The following is a 24536-nucleotide window of genomic DNA, read 5'->3' as shown; positions in this document are numbered from 1 at the left end:
ACGGGCTTTAATCTTTTTGTATCTCTTCCCCGATGGGGGAGTGGGTTTGCAGCAAGAATGTCCGGGTTGTGAGGATCTTTGAGTGCACGGCCTGCTTTTCCGACGCAGGGGAAGTGTAGGAAGAGTCCATGGAGGGGAGGCTTGTTTTTCTGATGTTCTCTGCTCTCCAAAGTTCTCTGCAGTTCCTTGCAGTCATGGGCAGAGCAGTAGCCGTACGAAGGCGTGAAGTATCGACAAGAAGCACAGAGACCTCGGCCTTCACCCTGCCTTGTGTAGCTGGATCCTGGACTTCCTGTCAGATCGCCGGCAGGTGGTAAGAGTGGGCTCCCTCACCTCTGTCTCTCTGACCCTCAGCACTCATACCCCACAGGGTTGTCTCCTTGGCCCCCTCCTTTACTCTCTGTATTCCCATGACTTGTGTCCCCACCCACAGCTCCAATCTGCTAATTAAATTCGCTGACAACACTACACTGACTGGCCTAATCTCAAATAATAACGAGGCAACCGGCAGAAGTTATCACCCCGACACAGTGGTGTCAAGAAAACAACCTCTCCCTCATGGTGACAAAAACAAAGGAGCTGGTTGTGGACTACAGGAGGAATGGAAACAGGGACCAAATTCAACATTTCCAGTTCTTTTATTGACACAAAAGTTAGTGATTATGGCCTAATATCATCAGGAGGACATCAGGAGGAAGAAATTGCAAAGCAGAACTTTGAACACGTTAGTGCGCATGCCGCCTGTTACAGCCGTTCCGACGAGTTTTCTTAATTTTTAAACTTACGTTACTTGTTGTATTTTTTTCACGGTAACACGTTGAAGCTGCACCCTCTCGAACAGGCTGGTGGAGAGAGTTTTATTTGGGTTTTTAGCGCTGGAAATAGTTACATCTGGACACGTCTCCTTAGCGTGGCAGCAGTATGGTCGCATTGTTTATTCCAGGCACCAGCTGATTGCGCTTATACCGGCCGGTTTAGCGAACAGAGCGGCGGACACCCCTGCTGAAATCTGGAGGAAAACACACAGAGGATGCAGAGGGGGATCAAAAAGGCGAGGGAAGAGGACCGGGTTGAGACAACAGAGATTTATGGAGAAATGGAGTTATAAGCCGTGTCTCCCCTCTCTCATCATGGGAAATGTGAGATTGCTGGGTAATAAAATGGACGAGTTGACGGAGCTAGCCAGGAGTCAGAGAACATTTCGGGAGGGCAGTGTTATGTGTTTTACTGAAACGTGGCTGGACGAGGACATACCCGACCAAAACGTTTCCATAGAGGGCTTCCAGACCGTTCGGGCTGACCGGAATTGCACTGAGAGCAGTAAGCGTAAAGGAGGTGGGCTAGCTGTTCTGGTCAACAACAGATGGTGCAATCCTGGTCAGATTACGATCAAGGAACGTGTTTGTAGCCCGGACATTGAACATTTTGCTGTTGGACTCCAGCCATATGATTTGCCAAGGGAAATCTCACATGCAAAAGAGGATGCTGCCCAAATTGCATGCTATCTTGGTCAATGTCTCCCATCCACTACATAATGTACTGGGTGGGCACAGAAGTACATTCAACCAATGACTCATTCCACCGAGATGCAACACAGAGCGTCATAGGAAGTCATTCCTGCCTGTGGCCATCAAAATTTACAACTCCTCCCTTGGAGGGTCAGACACCCTGAGCCAATAGGCTGGCCCTGGAATTATTTCCATCTGGCATAATTTACATATTATTTATTTATTTATGTTTTCATATTGCTACATTTATACTCTATTCTTGTATGCTGCAACTGTAACGAAACCCAATTTCCCTCGGGATCAATAAAGTATGTCTATCTGTCTATCTATCTAAAATGCACATTTTAATATTGATCATGACACAATGTATTTTATATATATTTAATGGCATAAAACATATTTATAGATTGTTCCTGGCAGACAACCGTAAAATTTGTGTTATCTGAATGTACTTGCCTGTGATGCTGCCACAAGTCAGTGTTTCTCTGTACCTGTACCTTCCCGTACTTGTGCACTTGGCAATAAATTCAACAGGACCTGAGAAATCTCAGTGAGATTTGATTAGTGATGATCATCTTGGCAGCTCGGTAGGTCGAATGTATGAGACAGTACACTGTTAAATGCAAAACCCTGAACAGTGTTGATGATTAGAGGGATCTTAGACTCCACGTTCATCGCTCCCTGAAAGAGACTGCACAGATTGATCGGGTGGTTAAGAAGGCAAATGGCGTGGTTGTCTTTATCAGTTGAAGCACTGAGTTGAAAAGTCGGGAAGTTGTGTTGCGGCTGTTGCGAGCCTGCGGTCGGACTGTGACTGTGTCTTTAAGAGCGCCGGAGTGAGGAGGCGGGACTATGACGTCAGTCACAGGCTGACGGCGCTGACTGTGGATTTAACCATAAGAGAGAGAGAGCGATCTGCAGACAGGCAGTCGGACAGTCTAGAGAGAGAGAGATAGAGAGACTGAGATACTGAGAGAGAGAGAGAGAGAGAGAGAGAGAGAGAGGGACTGGAAAAGCTGATAGCTTCAGCTTGTCGCAGCTGAGGCTTGGAACTCTTCTGTGCCCGCAAGAGTGGGTTGATCATCGGTACACGGAACCACAACGAATGTGTGTGGCTATCACTTCGTATAATCCACAGGAGTGGATTTTGGAATATTTTGGGGGCCGCTTGTGTTAACCCTTGCCTGGGTGTGTTGTGTGGTAACCCCTGGAAGACGGTATTCCTGTGACAGGTCACTTTCGCTGATAACTTGTATGTGGACGGATTCAACGGATAAGAACTTCGACGACGGTTATTTTGATGTAACGGCCTTTTCTCCACGTTTCACCCTGGATTACAAATATCTCTCTCCCATCATTTATTCCGTGGATTACTGAACTTTCCTACTTTACCGTCTCAAGACTCTAAGCTTTGTTCTCTCAGTCTCCCACCCGAGGCGTGGACTCCAGCTACCCACCACTCTGTGAAAAGAAGAGTTTATATGATTACGAGAGGTATAGATAGAGTGGATAGACGATATATTTTTACTGGGGGTTGAAATGTCTAATACAGTTAAGGTGAGAGGAGATGTGAGCGGCAAGTTTGGCAGTTATATTTACACATATATACACATAACACTGTTAACTTTCTTTTATTTCGATAAGTTACTACATTTTAAATAGATACTAATAAAGCTGGTGCTTTTAACATCAAAACCAGATTCCAGTGTGAACTGTATTGCTGCTGGTTCGTTTCTAAAACGTTACAGTTCGTAACACAGCTTTATAAAACTAGTTAGACCACATCTGGAGTACCTCATACAGTTCTGGTCGCCCCCACTCTCGGAAGGATGTCGGGGCTTTGGAGAGGGCGCAGAGGAGGTTTACCAGGATACTGCCTGGATTAGAGGGCATGAGTTTATAGCGAGAGGTTGGACAAACTTGGGTTGTTTTCTCCAGAGCGGCGCAGGCTGGGGTGACCTGTCCCACGATCCTCTCGTATCCCTTTTGCCAATCACCAGTCCAGCTCTTGACTCCATCCCTCCCCCTCCTGTCTTCTCCTATCATATTGGATCTCCCCCTCTCACTTTCAAATCTCTTACTAACTCTTCCTTCAGTTAGTCCTGACGAAGGGTCTCGGCCCGAAACGTCAACTGTACCTCTTCCTAGAGATGCTGCCTGGCCTGCTGCGTTCACCAGCAACTTTGATGTGTGTTGCTTGAATTTCCAGCATCCGCAGAATTCCTCGTGTAGACGTTTATAAGATTACGAGAGGAATAGGTAGAGTTTACAGATGATATATTTTCCCTCGGGTTAAAGTATCGAGTACATTTAAGGTGAGTAGTTGGTAGCTGGAGTCCCTGCCTGGGTGGTAGACCCCATTGATCACGTGATCGCATTTGCGCCCCCCCCCCCGCCCTCCCCACCTCCCGTTTAACCACAGCTGGGCAGCATCTGCGCGTCTGTTTCCAAGGCCCCGCCCTCCGTCTGTTACAAGTCTGTAACACCCACCGCGCATGCTCATAGTGTCCGGGTGGGCGGTGTTTTCCTTTCCGGTCAGTGCTGAAGCCGATCGTCTGCGGGATCGGGTAGGGTATCCTCGCCTCCTGAGTTGGGATCACTTCGACGGGCCGAAGGTATCACTTTCCTATTGGTGAGTATTGAGACCGTTCCCGAGCGGGGAGATCTGATGCTGGCCGTGAGTCCCGAACTGAGGGCCAATTACTCGTTTATTTTCGAGTTGTCTGGGCTCGTCAGAAATGCGTAGACTTCACTTAATCTTCATTGAACGATCCAAACCAGGAGCCCAAGCTGTCTATTTCCGCAGAATTGAAATGGAAGTCCCGCCAACAGGTCACGTGAGGCTGTGTGCCGGAGATCTGTCCCGCCCTCCGCTTTGTGACGCAGATCACGTGGTGTGTACTCAGACACCCTGAGCCAATAGGCTGGTCCTGGACTTATTTTCCATCTGGCATAGTTTGCATTTTGTTGTTTGATTGTTTGTGGTTTTTGTATTGCTATACTTATGCTCTATTCTTGGTTGGTGCGGCTGTAAGGAAACCCAATTTCCCTCGGGATCAATAAAGTATGTCTAAGTAAGTATCTATCTATCTATCTATCTATCTATCTATCTATCTATCTATAGTCCCCAGATGGGTGGTGATGCTTCCTCCATATCGTGTTGGGAAATATGATGTTGGCCACTGAGTCCTGTTAACTTCCCCCAACTCGCCTCGCTCCCTGAGGCTCCTCGCATTTGTCCTTGAGCTTTCTGGTTGTTGTGTCTTCTCCCCGATTGGGGTGGGTGAGAAAGGAGTATGTCCTACGTTATGGGGATCTTTGATTTCACTGCCTGGTTTACCAAGGGACTGGGAAGTCCAGGGGTTTCTGTGATATGCACATGGTCAAGTGGTTAAGCTGTTGAACTAGCAATCTGAAGGTCATGAGTTCGAGCCTCAGTCCAGGCAGCGTGTTGTGTCTGTGAGCAAGGCACTTAACCACACATTGCCCCTGCACGTTAAGAGCCCAGCGATGGTGGTTGGTGCAGTATGTACAAGACAAGATCTGTATCTAAAGGTCTCTGCATTTCCTCGCAGACATGGGCAGAGTAGTTACCATGCAAAAGCAAGAAGTGTCCAGATGGGAAATTTTCTATGGTGTGTTGATAAAAATTTGGTGAGGGTCAAAGTATATATGGAAAAGTTCCTGTTGTTTGTTATAACTTTGTTATTTTAGAATCTTTTGTACTATTCATTCAGTATCTGTGTATTGTTGGAGGACCATCAGTGATTGTCCTTGATCCCTTCTCCCACCTGGTTCCATTTGCTCATCCCTGCCATCTTGTTCAACCTCTATTTAGTCTCCTGCCACCCGCTTCAGTGCTATGCATCAGCCATCTGGGTCAACCTTGGTCCACCCTGTGTCCCACCTCCTCAATGATATATATGAGCAATCTTTCTTCTAACCTTTGTCTTCATTGTGAGGTCTTCTTTTGCACATTTGGCCTTGATGAGTTATTTCCAGAATCAGTTTTTGTTAGCTGGAATGCCTGAGGGTCATCAGGTTCCAGTTCTGTTGTGCATTGGTGTGGAGGTGCTTGCTGGGAACTATTACTGTCTGACACATTGCAGCATTTTACGGGCAGCAAAGAGTACTGGGAAAGTTGGTGCTTGGGCTATAATCCTGTGATCAGCTTTCCAGGCATATGGAACTGTTGGTGTTTTGGTTTTGACATTGGTTAGTGCTTCTACAGATGGGATGGGATGGTCGTCTTTCTGCAGTGAAGCAGAAATTTTGAGCAGCTGGACACTGGTTGTGGGGAAATCCCAGATTGCACTACCCAGTGTGAGATGCGGGGACGATGTGTGAGTCTCTCAGGGTCGGTGAGTGGCAGATTCAGCTGTTGACTCTGTGAGGTTGGGTCCTGGGGATATCACAGTTTTTGATCCAGGTAAAATGGACCCGGGGATCAAGCTGCTTGGGCTTATGAGGTGTTGAGCGGGTATTTCTGGTCTGGGATCAGATGTTTGTTTCTGGAATTCCTTCGGAAGCAATGACTGCTAATCTGAGGAGAGGATGCATTCCCATTCCATCCTCACAGGGGGAGGCTATGAGTAAATGAGCTGTTCCGTGTTTACAACAGTAGAAATAGACCTGTGAGTTTGGTGTTCAAACTGTGTTTGCAAATCCCACCCCCACAACTCACTGTCACCTGTCTCTGACTCGGTGGAAATCAAGCAGAATCTCAAGTTGCTGCGGATCTGCACTAAAAGCTGAAAATGTTTGCAGTCATTCTGACAAAACTTTATTAACCTGAATTGCAAAGTTTGTTCCTCTCCCCACAGCTGTTCCTTACCTGCTGAGCGTTTCTGGTAATTAAGTTTCTTTTTATTACATTCACCCTGAACTGGTTTATATTTCCTGAAATGGACCTGTTTTAAGCTGGGAATGGAAATGGTTCATTCTGTGATAGTAGAACAGTAAAGAAACCACAACTTTTCCCTGTAAATTATCCTGGTACCAATTTGTCTGTTATTCCTGGAAATGTGTTCAGTACAGTTGTTGCTAACGAGGTTTACAAGAATAATCTCAGGAATGATCAGCTTTATGTATGAGGAGCATTTGATGGTTCTGGAACTGTGCTCAATGGAGTTCAGAGGGACGGTGGGGGTGGTGGAGGGATGTATGGTTAAGTAAACCTTCCGGATGTTGAAAAGCCTGGATACAGTGGACTTGAAGAGGAGATCTGACAGCAGACTCAGAATAAAGATGCTTCCCTTTAAAACTGAGATGAGAAAAAAATTTGGCCAAAATATGTCTGATCTGTGGAATTTGTTGCCACAGAGGTTGGTTCAGGCTGCCATTTGTGTATATTTATGACAGAGATTAATGTATTCATGATTTCGAAGTAGCTTCAGGGTTACAGGTGGAAGGCAGGAATATGGTGTTGGAATAAAAATCAGCCATAGTTGAGTGGTGGGGCAGACCAGCTGGATCGAATCACCTAATTCTGTTCCAGTGTCTGATGTCTGACAGTGTCTGAATGATGGCTCCTTTTTATCCCATATTGTTTTGTGATGTGTGAGGGACAATAAAAGATTGTTCACTGAGATCATTATATCTGCCTTCAACGTTTAATTTTCAGTGAGTTTTGTTCTTAGTAACATTAAGCAGAAATGTTTTGTTCTCCATTTTATTGTTAATGAGCTTCATTATCTTTCCTGTTAAAGTTAGACCTGCGGTGAGAGATTTATTGGGAGAAAACCCCCAACTGGAAGCAAACCACGACTGAAGACGAGGGAACAGCAACAAGTGAACCAGCCCAAGGACTGAGAGCATCAACTGGAGAGGACCCATCTGACTCGGAGAAACCAGTGATTCGGTCAGGGGAAAGTTTGGTGAGTCTCATTTACTCAAACACTGGTCCTTTAGACTTTACATAACTGTACAAGAGAAAGTAGGAAATAGTTGGAGTAAGACTGAATGTGCCCAGAAGAACCAATTATGCCTCTGTCAGACCCATTTGCAATCACTCCAGGTCTGGTAATGTGCTTCCAGCTGCCCAGCCCTTTAAAACCACTCCCATTCTGTGGAAGTCGAATCCGGATAAAGTCACTCAGAGACTGTATAAGTACAAACTCTTTATTCCAAGCACCCGGGGCTTACTCAGTTAGTTGCTCAAACAGGAACAGTGTATGACTTTTCTCGCCCAATCCACTAACTGACTAACAATTCCCCTTACACCACAGGTATATCTGTCTAGATAGCCCACACACAAGATAGACTGGAGCAAAAGTTATTTACTACACGACAGCCCTGAAAGGCAAATTACATATTGTCATAATGGCTTACACACACAGAACAGACTGAAGCTGTCCTATCTCTATGCATGAATGCACAGGGAGATAAGCATCCTGAAACCCCAGCTAGCTACCCTCAAGAAGAAATATGGCTCAGCGTGGCTTAGCACATCTGTTGATCATCAGCAGTTTCTTTCAGAAAAACAGGCTGCTATTGTTTAACGAAGTGTTAACCCTTTTACATACTTTATCATTCCCTCCTTTTGATCATTACATGATCAACAAAGCAGTATTTTTTTTTACAGAGAAAGCCACTGAGTACAGCATTGACTTATCAGTGGGTAAAAACAGCGTGCAATGTTAATTATTACAATGATATGTATAACTATTAGGCCAGAATGCAATATCATGCCCCACATATTACCGAAAAGGCCTTCAAAGACCACCATTTTGACTCTTCGGTGAACCCGTGTAAATCCTGCCCTACTTTCTTGATGTTGTCAATCTCCTTGGCAGTGTGCTCGGAGAGGGATGTAATGTTAGTGGAGTCATCAGGGATATAGTTGCAGCATTCTGTGTCAATAATAGCACAGGTTCCCCCTTTCTCAGCTGGGATAAAATCTAAAGCCATACGATTCTGTAGGGCTGTTTGCCGGATTGCAATCATTTCAGTGGATATTTCTGTTACTTGGGCCTGTGTTTCTGTCAGGGCCCCTGCAGTATTGTGGCCAGCTCCTCAAGTGTTGTAGCCAAATTGATTATCTCTCGTGAATTCCTGGCTACTCCATAGGAGAGAAAAGCGATCATCCAAAATCACTCAGTCTCAGTTATTCCTCTCCGCTGCTGGGCACCTGCAAGTATGGCCAGGATGCATGTTTCCCAGTATAGGAATTCCGTTTGGTCAGGGCCTGAGATACCATCCCTCAAAACACTGACATCCACAGTCATCTCTGACTGAACCACAGTTCCTCACCTCACTTCCCCGGGTGATATTTGAGAAAGCCCAGGCTGAGAGTTCCTCACTCTGGTTGAGCGGGATTACTGACATTGGAATCATAGTTTTATCATGCTGGGGAATTTCAGCACAAACCCAGCGGGCCCCTAGTTCTACCTGTTTGGCACAGGTGTGACAGAGAGACAGAAAGGTGTTAACATGGGAGCCCCCAGATGCTGGGGTGAGCCCTCTCAAAGTCATAAACACGAACACCACTATCAACCAATACATTTTCCTTTGGTCCGAGAGAGTCCTTCTACTCAGTTCCTTCAGTAACATGTTTGCAGTCTGTTCGATGGTATCCACCAAGATTACCCCTTCAGTTTCACAGCATGGGGGTGGTCAGTAACTCCTGATGTGGTCCTCTCCACCGAGAACTGAGTTTCCCTCAATTCCAGTTCTTGATCAGGACAAAGTCCCCAGGTTCTATGGTGGGATAGTCACTCCTCTCTGTGGGGTAGTTCTCTTCCTTGTAAGCCTGCTGTATCTGCGATTGTAATGCTTGGAGTATTTTGGTTAGTTGGCCCATAGTCATGTACAATTCCAAATGCATAACGGGAGTCTGGGTTAACGTTCGCACTTTTGTCTTTTGCTGGGATACAGGCACGAGTCGGAGCAAACAGCTCAGCCTTCTGGGCGGAGACAGCTGCCTCAAAAGAGGCCTGCTCAACTATTTCACTGTCCGTCACCATCGCATAGCCAGAATATGCTGCTGGATCCACAGAAGAGCTTGCATCGTCATAAAATATTGCCTCGGGATTGAGGGGATATTGCGGAATGGGTGGGAGAGTCTGGCCTTCTTTCATGATGATCCGGACAGGGGAGCAGTTGGTGTAATCGAATTCATGGCCTGAAATTGCCCAGAGATGGGGAACAACATCTTGGGTTTGGTCAATATTAAAAGAGTGCCTTACCAGATGTCCCGTCTTCACCTCAGACTCGTTCTAGTATCGGAGTTGGCCCACAACCAAGTCTTGCCAGTCTCCCTTGGTGCTGGATGCTTGTTTCGTCAAGTGTAGGCAAGGAACTCCAGGCTCTTCCCTCGGTTGTTGTCCCCACCTGTCCCTTGGTCAGTTTTCGTTCCAATTTCTGATCCCCAGATGTAGCCCGCTCGCGTCCTGCTTCCCGCTGAACATAATCACCTTTAATATTAGCTCCCTTCGGGGTTGATCGGGATTCAAAAGCCGGGTCCCAATAATACGTCAAAGCTCGTTGCATTCAATTTCGTTGATTCTCAGGCCAATCCATATAATTTGTTTTAATCATGTTGGCTAACTTTAACCAATTTCCCCCGGGATCAATAAATTATGACTCTGACTATGACTATCACTAACTTAATTGGTAAGCATTGGAGCAGTAAGGCATTAAACTGGGGGACGGATTCCCATCATTAAAGGCTTGATCTCCTGTGAAAGTGCCCCAATAGGGCACAAATCGCTCCCAATAGTCTGGTCCCAATTTCCCCAGGCTGAGGTTTGCCTTCTTGTACCTGAGTGATGTTTACGAGTTGCTGGAGAGCCCTTTCCAAGGCCTGAATAATCTGGTCTGTCTGTTCATTCTCATTATGGTTTCCCGCCTGTAACTGCTGATAGATTTGGTATCTCAATTCTGCCTTCCATTTCCAGCCCTCATCAGCTGACAGAATCATGCAGCAGAGACCGAATAAATCTTGTGGGGTCACATTAAACTCTTGTATAGTACTGCGGACAAACTGAGCAAACTGTGCTGGTTTTTCTTTTCTATCTGGGGCCTGATTCATGATCATGATCATTTCCTGAGGCTTCCAGGGTGCATACAGAGGAATCACTGAGGGCTGTCCCTCCTCCTGCTCATGGATTGGGCAGCATTCCGGTGGGCAACTGTCTTTGTGGAGCCATTAACTCTGGGGTTTTATTGGATTCTTCCCTCCCTGTCTCGGAATAATCCTCAGTATTCCCTGTGTGGATCTCAGGGTATAGGGACCTTCCCTTCCCTGCCGCTGCTGTTTTACCCGAGCGGCCACCGTATCTGAGCACTGGGAGGATCGGGGTTCGGGAGCACTGGGTGCAAAGGCTCTTGTGAGAAAATCCTTCATTACCCGTTAACAGGCCTACGAGATAGGTTGTGTGAGAATGCAGATGAACCCAATCGAACCCAAAGGAGATCAAAGTTCTTAGTGACAGTGATTTGCTAGCTGTAAAAATGAATACCTCTCTATATAAAATTCACTGTGCACATTTTGTCACTGGGTGGGAAAAATGCACGGTACTATATTTATGTGCACACTGGTCATTACCAATTAGAAGGGACATTGGTGGGAAGATGGGGAGACCTCCAGTGTCCATGATGCCCTCAGCTACAAAAGGGGTCCCCAACTATTTTTGCACCGCGGACTGGTTTATTATTGACAATACTCTTGCGGAGCGGCTGACTGGGGAGCGGGGCAGGGTAGAGTTACCAAGGGACAAGGGTAGCAGTCAAATAAGTTGTGTTTACTCTGAGAAAGACTACAATGACCATGAAGCCTTGCACGGGCACTTGTGTGCGCATGCATGTACGTACCGATTTTTTTTCTACAAATTGTTTTTGGCGATTCTGTTCAGTGAAACTACGCTGTACATACATTATTTCTACTTTATATAGGCTGTGTATTTATCGTATCATTCCTGCTTTTACTATATGTTACTGTTATATAGTGATAAGTCAATTATAAGTCACTTGTAGGTCATCATAACATTTTAAGTAACGTTTGGATATTAAACACACAGCACATATTTTCCCCGTATGAACATATAAAATCATTGCAACACACCAATATCGCTGAATCAGTGGGAGCCCTGGGCATGTTTCCCTGCAACAAGACGGTGCCATCGAGGGGTGATGGGAGACAGTGATACTCGAAGGGGGTTCCTTATGTCCACTCTATTCCACAATTTAGTTTTCATTGCATTCATTGCAGAAAACCCCGCTTTGCAGAAATATGTTGGAAATGGAAGCAACATTTTCCATGCTTTCGTGGCTATCCCAGGATATTCAGCCTTGACTTTGATCCAGAATGCCGGCAGAGATGTTATGTCAAATGTACTTTTCAGCCTGCCGTCATTTGCAAGCTCGAAGAGTTGATCTTCTTCCCGTGCTGACATGGATGACGTGTGCGTTTTGACCTCGCGTGCGTTCAAGTTCAGCAGTGGGCATGATAGGGAATGAGGAAGGGTGCAGCTGACTCATATCGCCAAATCATATCGTTGCCTTGCGGCCCGGTACCGGTCCGTAGCCTGGTGGCTGGGGACCACTGACCTACAAGATGTGCATCCAGCTGCAGCTTCTAACCCTGCACTTTAAGGTGTTGGAACTTGAGATGGATGAATTCCAGATCATCCAGCAGTTGGAGGGGGTGATAGATATGACATGAAGAGAGGTGAGTTACACCCAAGGTGCAGGACACAGGAAACTGGGTGAGAGTCAGGAAGGGGAATGAGGTTAAACAGCCATCACAGAGTACTCTTGTTGCTATCCTGCACAACAACAGGTGGGCCACTTTAGAAACTGCTCGAGGTGGGGGGGAGGTGTCGGGAAATTACCTGGCAGAGGAATGTCAAAGCGGTGACAAGGGATTTGTTAGTTCAGGAATTTAAACTAGCAGAGGTCTAATGTTCTAGTGGTAAGTTTGGCTTGTGTGAGTGTGGGGGGTCAGGGGTGTTGGTTGAACACAGTTGGAAAGAAACTGTTCCCAAATCTGGCCGTACGAGTCTTCAAGCTCCTGAACCTTCTCCTGGAGGGAAGAGGGATGAAAAGTGTGTTGGCTGGGTGGGTCGTGTCCTTGATTATCCTGGCAGCACTGCTCCGACAGTGTGCGGTGTAAAGTGAGTCCAAGGACGGAAGATTGGTTTGTGTGATGTGCTGCGCCGCGCCGTGTTCACGATCTTCTGCAGCTTCTTTCGGTCCCATGGGTGTTATGTTGACTTGTAGAAGACATTGGTGAGGCCTAATTTGGAGTCTTGTTTGCAGTTGTCGTCACCTACCTACAGGAAAGATGTAAAAGAGGTTGAAAGAGTTCTGAGAAAATTCACAAGGATGTTGCCAGGTCTGGAGGACTTGGGTTATTAGGAAAGATTGAACAGATCAGGAATTTATTGCTTGGAATGTGGAAGATTGAGCAGAGATTTGATTGTGATAGAGGTGCATAGATAGGGTTAATGCAAGCTGGCTTTCTCCACTGGGATTGGGTGGGACTACAACCAGAAGCCATGGGTCAAGGATAAAAGGTGAAACGGTAGGGGGAACATGAGGGGAAACTTCTTCACACAGATGGTCATCCAGGTGTGGAATGAGCAGCCAGCACAACTGGTTCATGCAAGCTCAAGTCCAACATTTAAGAGGTTTGTATAGGTACCTGGATGGTAGGGGTATGGCAGTGGAAAGTTTAAGTAGCTCGACATCAACTAGATGGCCCAAAGGGTCTGTTTCTGTGTTGTAATTTTCTGTGACTGTGACAAGAACCTGAAATAATACAAAAATTCACATTAAGTCCTTTTAACAGCTGTGCGGACCAACCATTCATCTCAGCAGGAATTGTTTATATGGTGTTAAAACTGTGGCACTTTAAGTTAGTAATATATAAAAGAAAATCCCAGCTGCAGGTCAACAAAGGCTATTTGTGTGAGAGTGTTTCAGTTACTGTGGGGCCAGGCACTCATGCAGCTCAGTGGGAACAGGGAATAATACCAATGGAGAGAGTCAAACTGAGCCAAGTGACAGATTGGGAATGGTAGAAAGATAGAAAAAAAAACTACCCCACAACACGGGCTCTTCGGCCCACAAAGCTGTGCCGAATATGTCCATACCTGAGAAATTACCCCTAATTTTCTCCATATACCTGTCCAGGGGTCTCTTAAAAACCCTGTTGTATCCACCTCTGCCACCGTTGCCGGCAGCCCATTCCACACACTCAGCACTCTCTGCATTAACAAAACTTACCCCTCACATCTCCTCTGAACCCATTCTCATAGAGACAGAAAGAACATCAGAGAATTCATTCCAGATACCATCAATGTGCCCAGTTAGAAGATGACTTCTCTCTCCAACTTGAGTTGAACTTCACTGTAACAGTGTGATGCCAGATCACACCTTGACAACTGAAGTGATCTCATCTGAACTGTTGTGCTGCACCAATTGATGAATTTTATAAATCTTTTTACAGGTTAAAAATGACAAGGAACTTGTCTACGGGAATCTCGAACACAACACGCCGGTTTTGCTGTCTCTGTCCAGATATTTAAGAAGTGGAGCAAGGGATTCACTCGATCATCTGAGCGACTGGCACGCTCGTCATTTTACACAGGGGTGAACCCATTCACCTGCTCAGACAGTGGGAATGGATTCAGTCAGTAATCTCAACTGAAGGTACATCAGCAAGTTCACACTGTGCCAGTCCATTCCCTGTCAGTGTTTGCTCTTTTGTTTGCCCTCTCTTTGGCTTTGATGTTGGCTTTGGCTTCTCATTTCAGCCATGGTTGTGTCCTCCTGCCTTTCCACTGCTTCCACTTCTTTGGAATGTATCGATCACTCAGTTCCCGAATTGCTCCCAGAAACTCCAGCCATTGCTGCTCCGTTGTCACTCCTACCGTATCCCTTCTGAACAAATTTGTCCAGCTTCTCTGTCATGGAAACATGGAGAAGTTCAGTTCAGAAGCAGGCTATTTGGCCCATCTATTCAATGCCAAACAAACATTTAAGCTGTCTAATGCAACCACGTGCACTGGGACCATTGCCCTCCGTACCCCTACCATCCAAACCTCTTCGAAATGGTGAAACCGAGCTCATATTCACCACTTGTGCTGGCATCTCATTCCACACTCTCACAACCATTTCAGTAAAGAGATTTTCCAAACGTTCCCGTTAAATTTTCACCCATGACCTCTGGTTGTCATCCCACCGAACCTCAGTGGAAAGAGCTGCTTGCATTAACCCTATCTATACCCTTATAATTTTGTATACTTCTAACAAATCTTCAATGTATAATTTCCTTGTTTATGTTTAGAGCCTTTTTTTAGGGATATAGGATGATGAGAGGCATTGATCGTGTGGATAGCCAGAGGCTTTTTCCCAGGGCTGAAATGGATAACAAGAGGGGTCATAGTTTTAAGGTGCTTGGAAATAAATACCAAGGGTATGTCAGGGGTAAGTTTTTTACACAGAGTGGTGGGTGTGTGGAATGCACTGCCAGCTATTTGTGTGAGAGTGTTTCAGTTACTGTGGGGCCAGGAACCCATGTAGCTCAGTGGGAACAGGGAATAATACCAGTGGAGAGAGTCAAACTGAGCCAGGTCAGAGATTGGAGATGGTGGAAATGCCCTATTCTCATAGAGACAGGAACAGCATCAGGGAATTGATGGTCATTCCAGATACCAGCACAGTGCCCAGTGAGAAGATGATTTCTGTCTCCAACTTGGGTTGAACTTCACTGTAACAATGTGATGTCAGATCACACCTTGACAACTTAATTGATCTCTTCTGAAATGTTGACCGACACCCATTGATGGATTTTGTAAATATTTTTACAGGTTAAACACAACAAGGAATTTGTCTACAGCAATCTTGAGCACAACACGCTAGTTTTGCTGTCTTGGTCCAGATATTTAAGAAGTGGAGCAAGGGATTCACTCGATCATCCTTCCTGCTCAGACTGTGGGGAGGGATTCACTCGATCATCTGACCGACTGGCACACCCGTCATTTTACACAGGGGGGAACCCATTCATCTGCTCAGACTGTGGGAATGGATTCAGTTGGTTATTTCAACTGAAGGTACATCAGCAAGTTCACACTGGGACAAGGCCATTCACCTGTTCTGTATGTGAAAAGGGATTCAGTCGGTCTTCCCACCTGTGGACACACCAGTCAGATCACACTGGGCAGAGGCTGGTCATCTGCTGAATTTGTGGGGTAGGATTCACTCGGTCATCTGACCTAATGGCTCACCAGCGAGTTCACACTGGAGAGCAGCTGTTCACCTGCTCAGACTGTGGGAAGGGATTCACTCGGTCATCCGCCCTACTGAGACACCAGTCAGTTCACACCGGGGAGCGGCCGTTCACCTGCCCAGACTGTGGGAAGGGATTTACTTGCTCATCTAAACTGAAGGTACATCAGAGAGTTCACACTGGAGAGAGGCCTTTCATCTGCTCAGACTGTGGGAAGGGATTCAGTTCGTCATCTCAACTGAAGATACATCAGCGATTTCACACTGGGGAGCGGCCATTCACCTGCTCAGACTGTGGGAAGGGATTCACTTCGTCATCTGAACTGAAGGGACATCAGCGATTTCACACCGGTGAGAAGCCGTTCACCTGCTCAGACTGTGGGGAAGGGATTCACTCGGTCATCCGACCTACTGGTACATACGTCAGTTCATACTGGGGAGAGGCCGTTCAAATGCTCAGACTGTGGGAAGGGATTCACTCAGTCATCTAAACTGAAGGTACATCAGAGAGTTCACACTGGGGAGAGGCTATTCACCTGCTCAGTGTGTGGGAAGGGATTCACTTGGTCATCTAACCTAAAGGCACACCAGCGAGTTCACACCAGGGAGCTGCCGTTCACCTGCTCAGACTGTGGGAAGGGATTCACTTACTCATCTCATCTGAAGGAACATCAGAGAGTTCACACTGGGGAGAGACCATTCACCTGCTCAGACTGTGGGAAGGGATTCACTCGGTCATCCCACCTACTTGTACACAAGTCAGTTCACACAGGGGAGAGGCCGTTCACCTGCTCAGTGTGTGGGAAGGGATTCACTCAGTCATCTCAATTGAAGGAACACCAGTCAGTTCACACTGGGGAGAGGCCATTCACCTGCTCAGAATGTGGAAAAGGATTCACTCGGTCATTCCACCTCCTGAGACACCAGCGACTTCACACTGTGTAGAAGCCGTTCACCTGCTCAGACATTGGGAAGAGATTCTCTCAGCCAAATCAACCAAATGTGCATCACTGAGTTCACACTGGGGAGAGGCCGTTCACCTGCTCTGAATGTGGGAAGTGAGTCACTCAGTCATCTAACCTTATGTAACTCTTGCTTCGGCTAGCAGCTTAATATAGGGGGTGATAGCCCTCCAGCCCAGCCAAACTTAAGAAATCTCGTTTGGGTGGATGCTGTGTGATGTGTCCACTGTTACAAATCAGTACCGCAAAATAACAAGCAGGAGACAATATGTGATTAAACAATTGAGCTTTATAATTCTTACTTTGACTATGTGGTTAGTAAAGGAAACAAAAAAAAAAGCAAAAGGGCCCACTCTCTCCATTCGTGTCTTCTCATCTCCCCCCAGCAAAAGACCATGAAATCTCTCTTCCAGACTCACAAGAAAAAACATTTCTCTCTTTGGAAAGCCCTGCACGCCAAAACCCTGTTATCTCTAGTCATAACCTAAACATTACTGCTACAGAGAACCATTACCTCAGAAGTGAAACATTACAGAGAGGCCGTTACATTAGCAGTGAAACCTTACAGCATGTTACACTTGTGATACACTACCGGGTTCACACTGGGGAGAAAGTTTCAATAAGCTGCTTGCTGGATATTTGTCCATCACAGTTGCTGAATGCAATTTTGAGAGTGACTGTCAGTGCTGAACTCTGCAATTATTTCTGGTGCTCACCACACCCAGTTCTGCACCCTGGTCACTGGGCATGGGAGGAGTTTCTTCTGCTGCATATTCACCTTTAATGGAACTGGAGTTTAATATTCTAGATCGGAGACAAATATATCAGTTCTATTTTAAACTCTGTCTCCAGTACTTAGTGAATTTATAACGCACCAAGTATACAGTAGAGAATCAACTCAGGCCGGCTGGACCCTGCCAGTGATTCAGTTCCACGACGGTCCTTTGAAATCCTGCCCTGTTGTTCATCTCTCGCTCTCCCTGTGCTTATGGGTTCCAAACAGTCACCACTCTGTGGGTGAAGAGGCTTCCCTTGAATTTTCTGCAGACTCAAGAAGTCGAGCTGACTGCAGTTCTGTCTGAGATGTTCTTTGCCTCTCAAGTCTCTGGGCTGAGGAAGAATGACATTGGTCGTTAACTTCCGTAATGATGACTCATTTCCACATTATGGGTCATTTTCCCTGCTTCTAAAGGGTTGTTAGAAAACACCACTGTCCTCTAAAGACTGAAAGCAGAATGGGAAACCATTAGTTGGATGTTCAATGAAGCAGGGTCAGAAACCAGAGGCAGGTCTGCACAGGACAGAGTTTGTGGATCTGGATGATGGTCGGGGTAAGAACGTATGATGAGGAGAAGGGATATGATGAGGGGCGTGGCAACGAATGACAGAGTAACAACATTTGGAAGCTGATTGACAGAGAAAATCTTTCAGTTGTCTGACTGATGACAGAAACAATACCTGTGGTGAGGTGCTCCACTGGTCGAGGAACATGTGTGTGTGGGGAATGGTTTTATCTATTGAGAGAATTGTTTCTGCTTGTTTATCCTGTAATATTATATCCGGATGGTTATTATGAATTGTCCTATCTGAAATAATGTATTGATTATCATATAATTTGTAATATTTTGACTGAACTGGATCAGGCTTGAAATCTGATGCCTTTATGAAGTGATGGAGGGCCTTCATGAGTTTGTATTTTAAAGCAAGATTTTTGTGAATATTATTTGCCATTTGATTGTACCTTTGCAAGTAATCAGATTGAGTTAAACTGCTGCAGGATCCTGGAATGTGTTGGATTGTGTCTGATTTCTCTTGGCATTTTCTGCACTTACTGCCTTGTTTTTATATGATTATGAAGACATGTAGTCCTCTTTTATTGTCATTTAGTATAATGCATGCCTTAAGATATGATACATTATGTCCTCCAGTGTGATATCACAAAACACAGGACAAACCAAGACTGAAAAAACTGACAAAACCACATAATTATAACATATAGTTACAAACAGTGTAACAATACCATAACTTGATGAAGAAATCCGTGACCACAGTAAAGTTCAAAGTTTCTCAAATGTCCCACATCTCACGCAGACGGGAGAAGGAAGAGAAACTCTCCCTGCCATGCCGACCACAATCCAACTCTGAGTCATCCGAAAACTTCGAGCTGTGATCAGCTCTCTGACACCGAGTACTGAGTCCGAACGATTCGACCTCAATCTCGGTCACCAAAAGCAGGCAAGGCCAGGGATTTTGAGGCCTACCCTCCGAAACATTCCCGACCACACAGTAATGACAGCAGCAAACGGGCATTTCATAAATTTCTCCAGATGTTCCTCTGTGCTTTCACATCCATTCTCCATCAAATCAGAATTGTCCACGGCCCCTATTTAACAGATACAATATCATTTTTCACCTGAGGGCTGTGCACACGCAGGCGTGCCGCCATCTTCTCCTCCCACCGTGTTTGTGTGTATTTCATGTATTCTCAATTTTTTTTTTCCTTTTGTTAACCACCTTGTCCCATATTTCTGCAAGGAACCGCTCTGTTTCTGGGAAGAGGTCTCCAACTCTCAGTCAGATGTTCGATGCTTCCTTGTCACCGTCTCGTCTGCTCAGATCGTTGGGATGTCTCCCATGGAGGGTATACTCATTCCACTGGTTAATGTTTTCTTCCATAGTGATTTTTCATTTTCCTGAGTTGGCATCTCATTTAAGTTTTCTGGTCTATATTTCTTATCACGATTGCATACACACACATGGAGTTCTGAATCCTGTTCAATTTTGTTGAAAGTATATACTTAGAAGTTTTATCTGACCTTTGTGTGATATTTTTTTCATGTGTGTTACTTCTCTAGCTCCTGTCCAAGGTAGTGTTAATCTAAGTGTGTTTGAGCGTAAATATCATTTCAGTTCTTATTTATCTTTAAATTTTACTGATTGAAATGGGACCAAGATATTTTTATTTTTTAAAAAAATCAATGTTGGTATTGATAAAAGTGTTTATTGTCTTTGTTGTATTTGTTAACTTTGAGCTCTGTTTGGCAGGTTTTTAAACGCCTTGAACTAAATTTTGTCAAAGGTTTTCCCTATTTCACACTACTTTCTATTTTCTTTGCTTGTTGATATTCCAGATATGAGGGTATCAAGAGTCCCGATGAAGGGTCTCGGCCTGAAATGTTGATTCCCATCCATAGATGCTGCCTGACATGCTGAACTCCTCCAGCAGTTTGTGTGTAGTTCTCTAGATTTCTAGCATCTGCAGGTCCTCTTGTTTCCCAGATACTTGTATGTTTCTTGAAAGAACAAGCTGGTAGTGGGGTTGTGTGGATCTGTTGGTAAAATATTAAATAAAATCATTAGAAAGAGATGGCATAGGGTTGGAAGGTGTAGAATCTGTTGGTAGAATTAAGGAACAGCAAATGTCAAAAAAAAATCCCTGATGGGAATTGCATAGAGACCTCCAAACAGTAGTAAGTATGTGGTCCACAAATTACAATGGAAAATAGAAAATGCGTGCCAAAAGGGCACACAATAGTCATGGGGGATTGTCATGCAGGTGATTAGGAAAATTAGGACGGTGTTGGTCTCAAGTGGAGGAATTCCTAGAATTCCTACAAGATGCTTTTTTAGAGCAGCTCGTGGTTGAGCCCATTTGGGGATCAACTATTCTGGATTGGGTGTTGTAATGAACCAGAATTAATTGGGTCACTTAAATTCAAAGAACCCTTACGGGCAAGTGATCTTAATGTGATCAAATTCACCCTGACATTGGAGAAGGAGAAGCTAAAGTCAGATGTGGAATAAAGAGAATTAGAGAGGCATGAGAGGAAAATTGGTCAAAATTGATTTGAAAAGAACATGGGCAGGATGAAAACAGAGCAGCAATGGCAGGAATTTCTGGAAGCAATTCAGAAGGCTCAGGATATATACAGTGGCATGCAAATGTTTGGGCACCCCTGGTTAAAATTTCTGTTACTGTGAATAGCTAAGTGAGTAAAAGATGACCTGATTTCCAAAAGGCATATAGATAAAGATAACAGATTTCTTTAATATTTTAAGCAAGATTACACTTTTATTTCCATCTTTCACAGTTTCAAAATAGCAAAAAAGGAAAAGGTCCCAAAGTAAAAGTTTGGGCACCCTGCATGGTCAGTACTTAGTAACACCCCCTTTGGCAAGTATCAACACTTGTATACGCTTTTTGTAGCCAGCTGAGAGTTCCAATTCTTGTTTGGTAAATTTCTGGGTTCAGTGTTTAGTAGCAAAGCACTGACTGTGGAAATTACAAATCAGAATATTATTACAGTCACAGAGCCCAGCAGCACTGAAACAGGCCCTTTGGCCCTCCTAGTCAATGCTGACCTGCTTTTGTTTTTACTGCCTATTTCCAACTACCTGCACCATAGCCTTCATTAAATTTCACCACATATAACCGTGAGATTCTTTTTTCTACAGGAACACTTAGCAAATCTATAGAATAGCAATGGAATCAATGAAAGATCAAGTAGAGCATATAATTCAACAAACTGTGCAAATGCAAATATAATTAAATGTCACGAGATAACAAGAGCAATGGTTGTAACCCTGGGGAACCCAACTGGGCCGGGCCTTGAGTCCAATAAACAGCCTCCCACCATCACTCTCTGCTTCCTACCATCAAAACAAATGTGCATCCAGTTAGCCAGCTCTCCCTGGATCCCATGTGATCTAACTTCCCACAGTAACTTACCATGCTGAACCTTGTCAAAGGCCTCACTGATGCCCATGTCGGCCACGATCCTGGGACAGAGGTGTCACAGATCAGAGGGCATAGATTTAAAGAGGACGAAGAGGATTAGAGGGATCTGAGGAAGAGATTTTTCTCTCGGGGGTAGCTGAAATCTGGAACACACTGTCCGAGGTGGTGGTGGAGGCAGGTCCCCTCACAACATTTACGAAGTGGGTGAGCACTGAAACTGCCGAGATACAGTCGGCTATGAACCGAGTGCTGATAAATGGGACCAGTGTAGACAGTGAGTGGATGGTCAGAACAGGTATGGCCGGCAAAAGGCCTGTTTCCGTGCTGTGTGATCCACCACTCCGGATATGACAAATTAACGATGGTGACACTGTAAGGCATTGATTTCAAAACCCCTCACCCCTCTCCAACCTGAAGTAAACCAGACTGAACCCCTTTGTCACCACTGCGAATATCTGTTTCTATCAAGGTAACATACAAATTGGTCACTTCTGCTAAACAACTGGCAATTGATTAAGTTCCTGTGTCGTCTTCCATTAATGTTGCTTCCTTACAGCAAAATTAACCCTCTCACTGTGTCAGAATCAGTGATAAAATCCGACCCCAAACACCATACTTTCATCGCTGCACATCGTAACTTGAACCATCTCACTGAGGGTCTGATGGAGACACAAACCCTGCCCTCTGCACATGTGATCACATCTACCCTGCTTCTGACATTTCAAATACCCTCAGAATGGTTTTCTGATTCAGTCTGAAGGTTATGGTACATTCAGCTCATCTTCAGACCTGACAAACCATGTCTTCCCACAGCTGGTTCCACCTGTTGGTGTGTCCTCTTTCCTCCACCTCCAGGGAAGCTGCATCTCCACACAAACCCCTCACTTGAGACGACTGTCTGTACCCGTGACGCAGGAAATCACATCACTGTCACTCTCCTGATACCATCCGGGAAGCGGTACCGCAACATTAAAGCCAGAACCAACAGGCTCCGGGACAGCTTCTTCCACCAGGCCGTCAGACTGATCAACTCACGTGGCTTTGAGTGTGCTCTATATTACATTGTCTGTTTTATTTATTATAAACTATTATAAATTACTATGATTGCACGTTGCACATTGAGATGGAGACGCAAGGTAAAGATTTTTACTCCTGATGGATGTCAGAAATAAAGTCAATTCAATTCAATTCCTGATTCCGTGTCTGAGCTGCTCGCCTCCGGGTATCCTCCGTCAACAAGCTTCTTCCTCAGTCACCATCTGTCAGATTATAAAAAACAATTAAAACGATCTATCAGACAGCTCCTGTACCCCTCCACCCCTGAACAGGTTCCCCTGTTAAAACTCTCTGCTCAGCCCCTTCCCTATTCCCTTTCCCTTTCAGACTCCCGATGTGCCAGCAGATCCGAATTCACCGTGTGGACATTTCTACCCCACAGGAGGCTGTACAAACCCGTGTCCTTCTCTGATGCACAGCTCAGTGACCCCAATCCCTGTCTGCACTCGCAGCCCATGACGGTGACAGCTGTCCTAGACTCTGTAACTCACAATCTTGTAACACAGAATCTTGTTCACAGCAAGTTTAGACAGTCATTAATATGAAGAGAGAATTGTTGTTTCCTGAAAGGACAGGCGAGCGAAGCTGTCTGATCCAATTCACCAGATGGTCCGGTGTTTACAAGTTAATTTGTGCCGGGACCCACACCCACACCCACTCATAACCCCGACCCACACAGACAGACAGACTGTCCCTTCGCCCCAAACCCCCTGCACAACCACAAGGAATTGATCCACGGCCCGGGCTCGGTCGCAAAGTGAAAACCGGGGCTGAGGAGAGCCCGGAGACAAACACCCCGCTGCCCACTCCACCAACAACACGGCACAGCCGGACACATCTCACAACACCGGATCCGGTCCCGATGAAACCCGAATTTAATTTTGTTGTTCCAGATCGGACCCAACAAAAGGTGTTTTAAATTGAAACCCTCCCCCTCACGTGACGTCACACAGCAGCACCCCCCCCGGCGCCTGACGTCACCCATGGTCTCCCCGTATCTGCATCTGCTGTCACGAGCACGGTGCCTTACGTCACACACGCGCTGCTGCGCTCGAGCATTTTCGGTTTAACGGCTGAGCTACTGAGCTCGAGCCACGCCCTCCCCCCCCCGAACAGTCAACAGAGGAATTGAACTGATTGCAGAGCTGCGCTATTCCCATTGGTGCGAAGCGATGTCAATCACTGGTTACACCCAATAGTGGAGGCGGACCAGCCGAGAGGGCGTTACCCCGTCTCCTGCCGCATGGCGACCGCAAAGCGGAGCAAGACCCGAAGTAAATGTCCGCTTTCTGATTTATTTCCATTTCCCTCCGAGGGAAGTTGGGGCGTTTGTGAAGCGTCTCCTGCGGCCGGAGTCTGATGTATCGCTGAGAGGTAGGAGGAGACCGCTCGGCCCGTCGGTTTGATGCCGGTTCCCCGGGGAGGGAGAGGGGGATTTTATTGAAAGGATGAAGACGGTGAGAGAGGGGGCGGACAGGATGTTTGTCCCGGTGGGGACAGGAGGGGCTCATCTGTGGAAATGTCTGAGCCCACGGTGGTGGCGATTCACCACATTGGGGGGCAAACACCGGCAGACTGTTGCCCTGCAAGCGGGGCCAATGGTCCGGGCAAAGTGACAATTATTTGTGTTTTGTTGAGATTGTACCGGGAATATGGTGTAAAATCCCGCTCCCCACACTAACACGGGTTATACAGACCAAAGAACAAACTGCCAGAGGAACTCAGTGGGTCGGGCAGCATCTGTGGAGGGAAATGGCCCGTCAACATTTCGGGCCGAGACCCTCCCTCTGGACTGAGAGTGGACGGGAAATAGTCAGAGAAAAGAGGTGAGGGGTGGGCATGGGGCAAGAGCTGGGGACTGAGAGGTGGATCCAGGTGAGGGGGAGGTGGGAAGGTGGAAATAGTGACGGGGGTGGGAGGTGAGTGGTTGGGACAACACGGAGCTGCAGAAGATGGAAATTAATTCCATAGAGGATTAAGAAAGAGATTAGAGAGTATTTGTTATAGAGAGTGCAATGAAGATTCACCTGACTGATCCCT

At 45.9% G+C, this 24536-nt stretch overlaps 2 protein-coding genes across 9 annotated transcripts in view; one reads left to right on the top strand and one right to left on the bottom strand.

Annotated features, from left to right (window-relative positions):
* LOC134342002 (gastrula zinc finger protein xLCGF3.1-like) overlaps positions 1 to 23359 on the top strand; it is a 44788-nt gene extending 21429 nt beyond the window's left edge. For 2 of the 8 annotated variants that reach the window (XM_063039939.1, XM_063039940.1), the window contains 3 exons: positions 7221 to 7384; positions 13960 to 14162; positions 15323 to 16366. In XM_063039939.1, the coding sequence (XP_062896009.1) occupies positions 15731 to 16231 (501 nt within the window). In that variant the 5' untranslated portion in view covers positions 7221 to 7384; positions 13960 to 14162; positions 15323 to 15730 and the 3' untranslated portion in view covers positions 16232 to 16366. Of the gene's footprint in view, positions 1 to 2487; positions 3003 to 3999; positions 4141 to 4160; positions 4583 to 7216; positions 7385 to 9383; positions 11674 to 13959; positions 14163 to 15322; positions 16367 to 19237 lie in introns of those variants that run through there. The other 6 variants (XM_063039938.1, XM_063039937.1, XR_010016920.1 and 3 more) reach the window with 6 other exon arrangements.
* Positions 1 to 24536, bottom strand: part of LOC134342005 (zinc finger protein 585A-like) — a 66655-nt gene that overhangs the window by 19347 nt on the left and 22772 nt on the right. The gene's annotated exons all lie outside the window — the stretch shown is intronic.

The sequence above is a fragment of the Mobula hypostoma genome, unplaced genomic scaffold, assembly GCF_963921235.1.
Source record: "Mobula hypostoma unplaced genomic scaffold, sMobHyp1.1 scaffold_94, whole genome shotgun sequence".
In the NCBI taxonomy this organism is placed as follows: Eukaryota; Metazoa; Chordata; class Chondrichthyes; order Myliobatiformes; family Myliobatidae; genus Mobula; species Mobula hypostoma.
The sequence above is the reverse complement of the archived record's forward strand: the minus strand, read 5'-3'. Positions and strand labels throughout refer to the sequence as shown.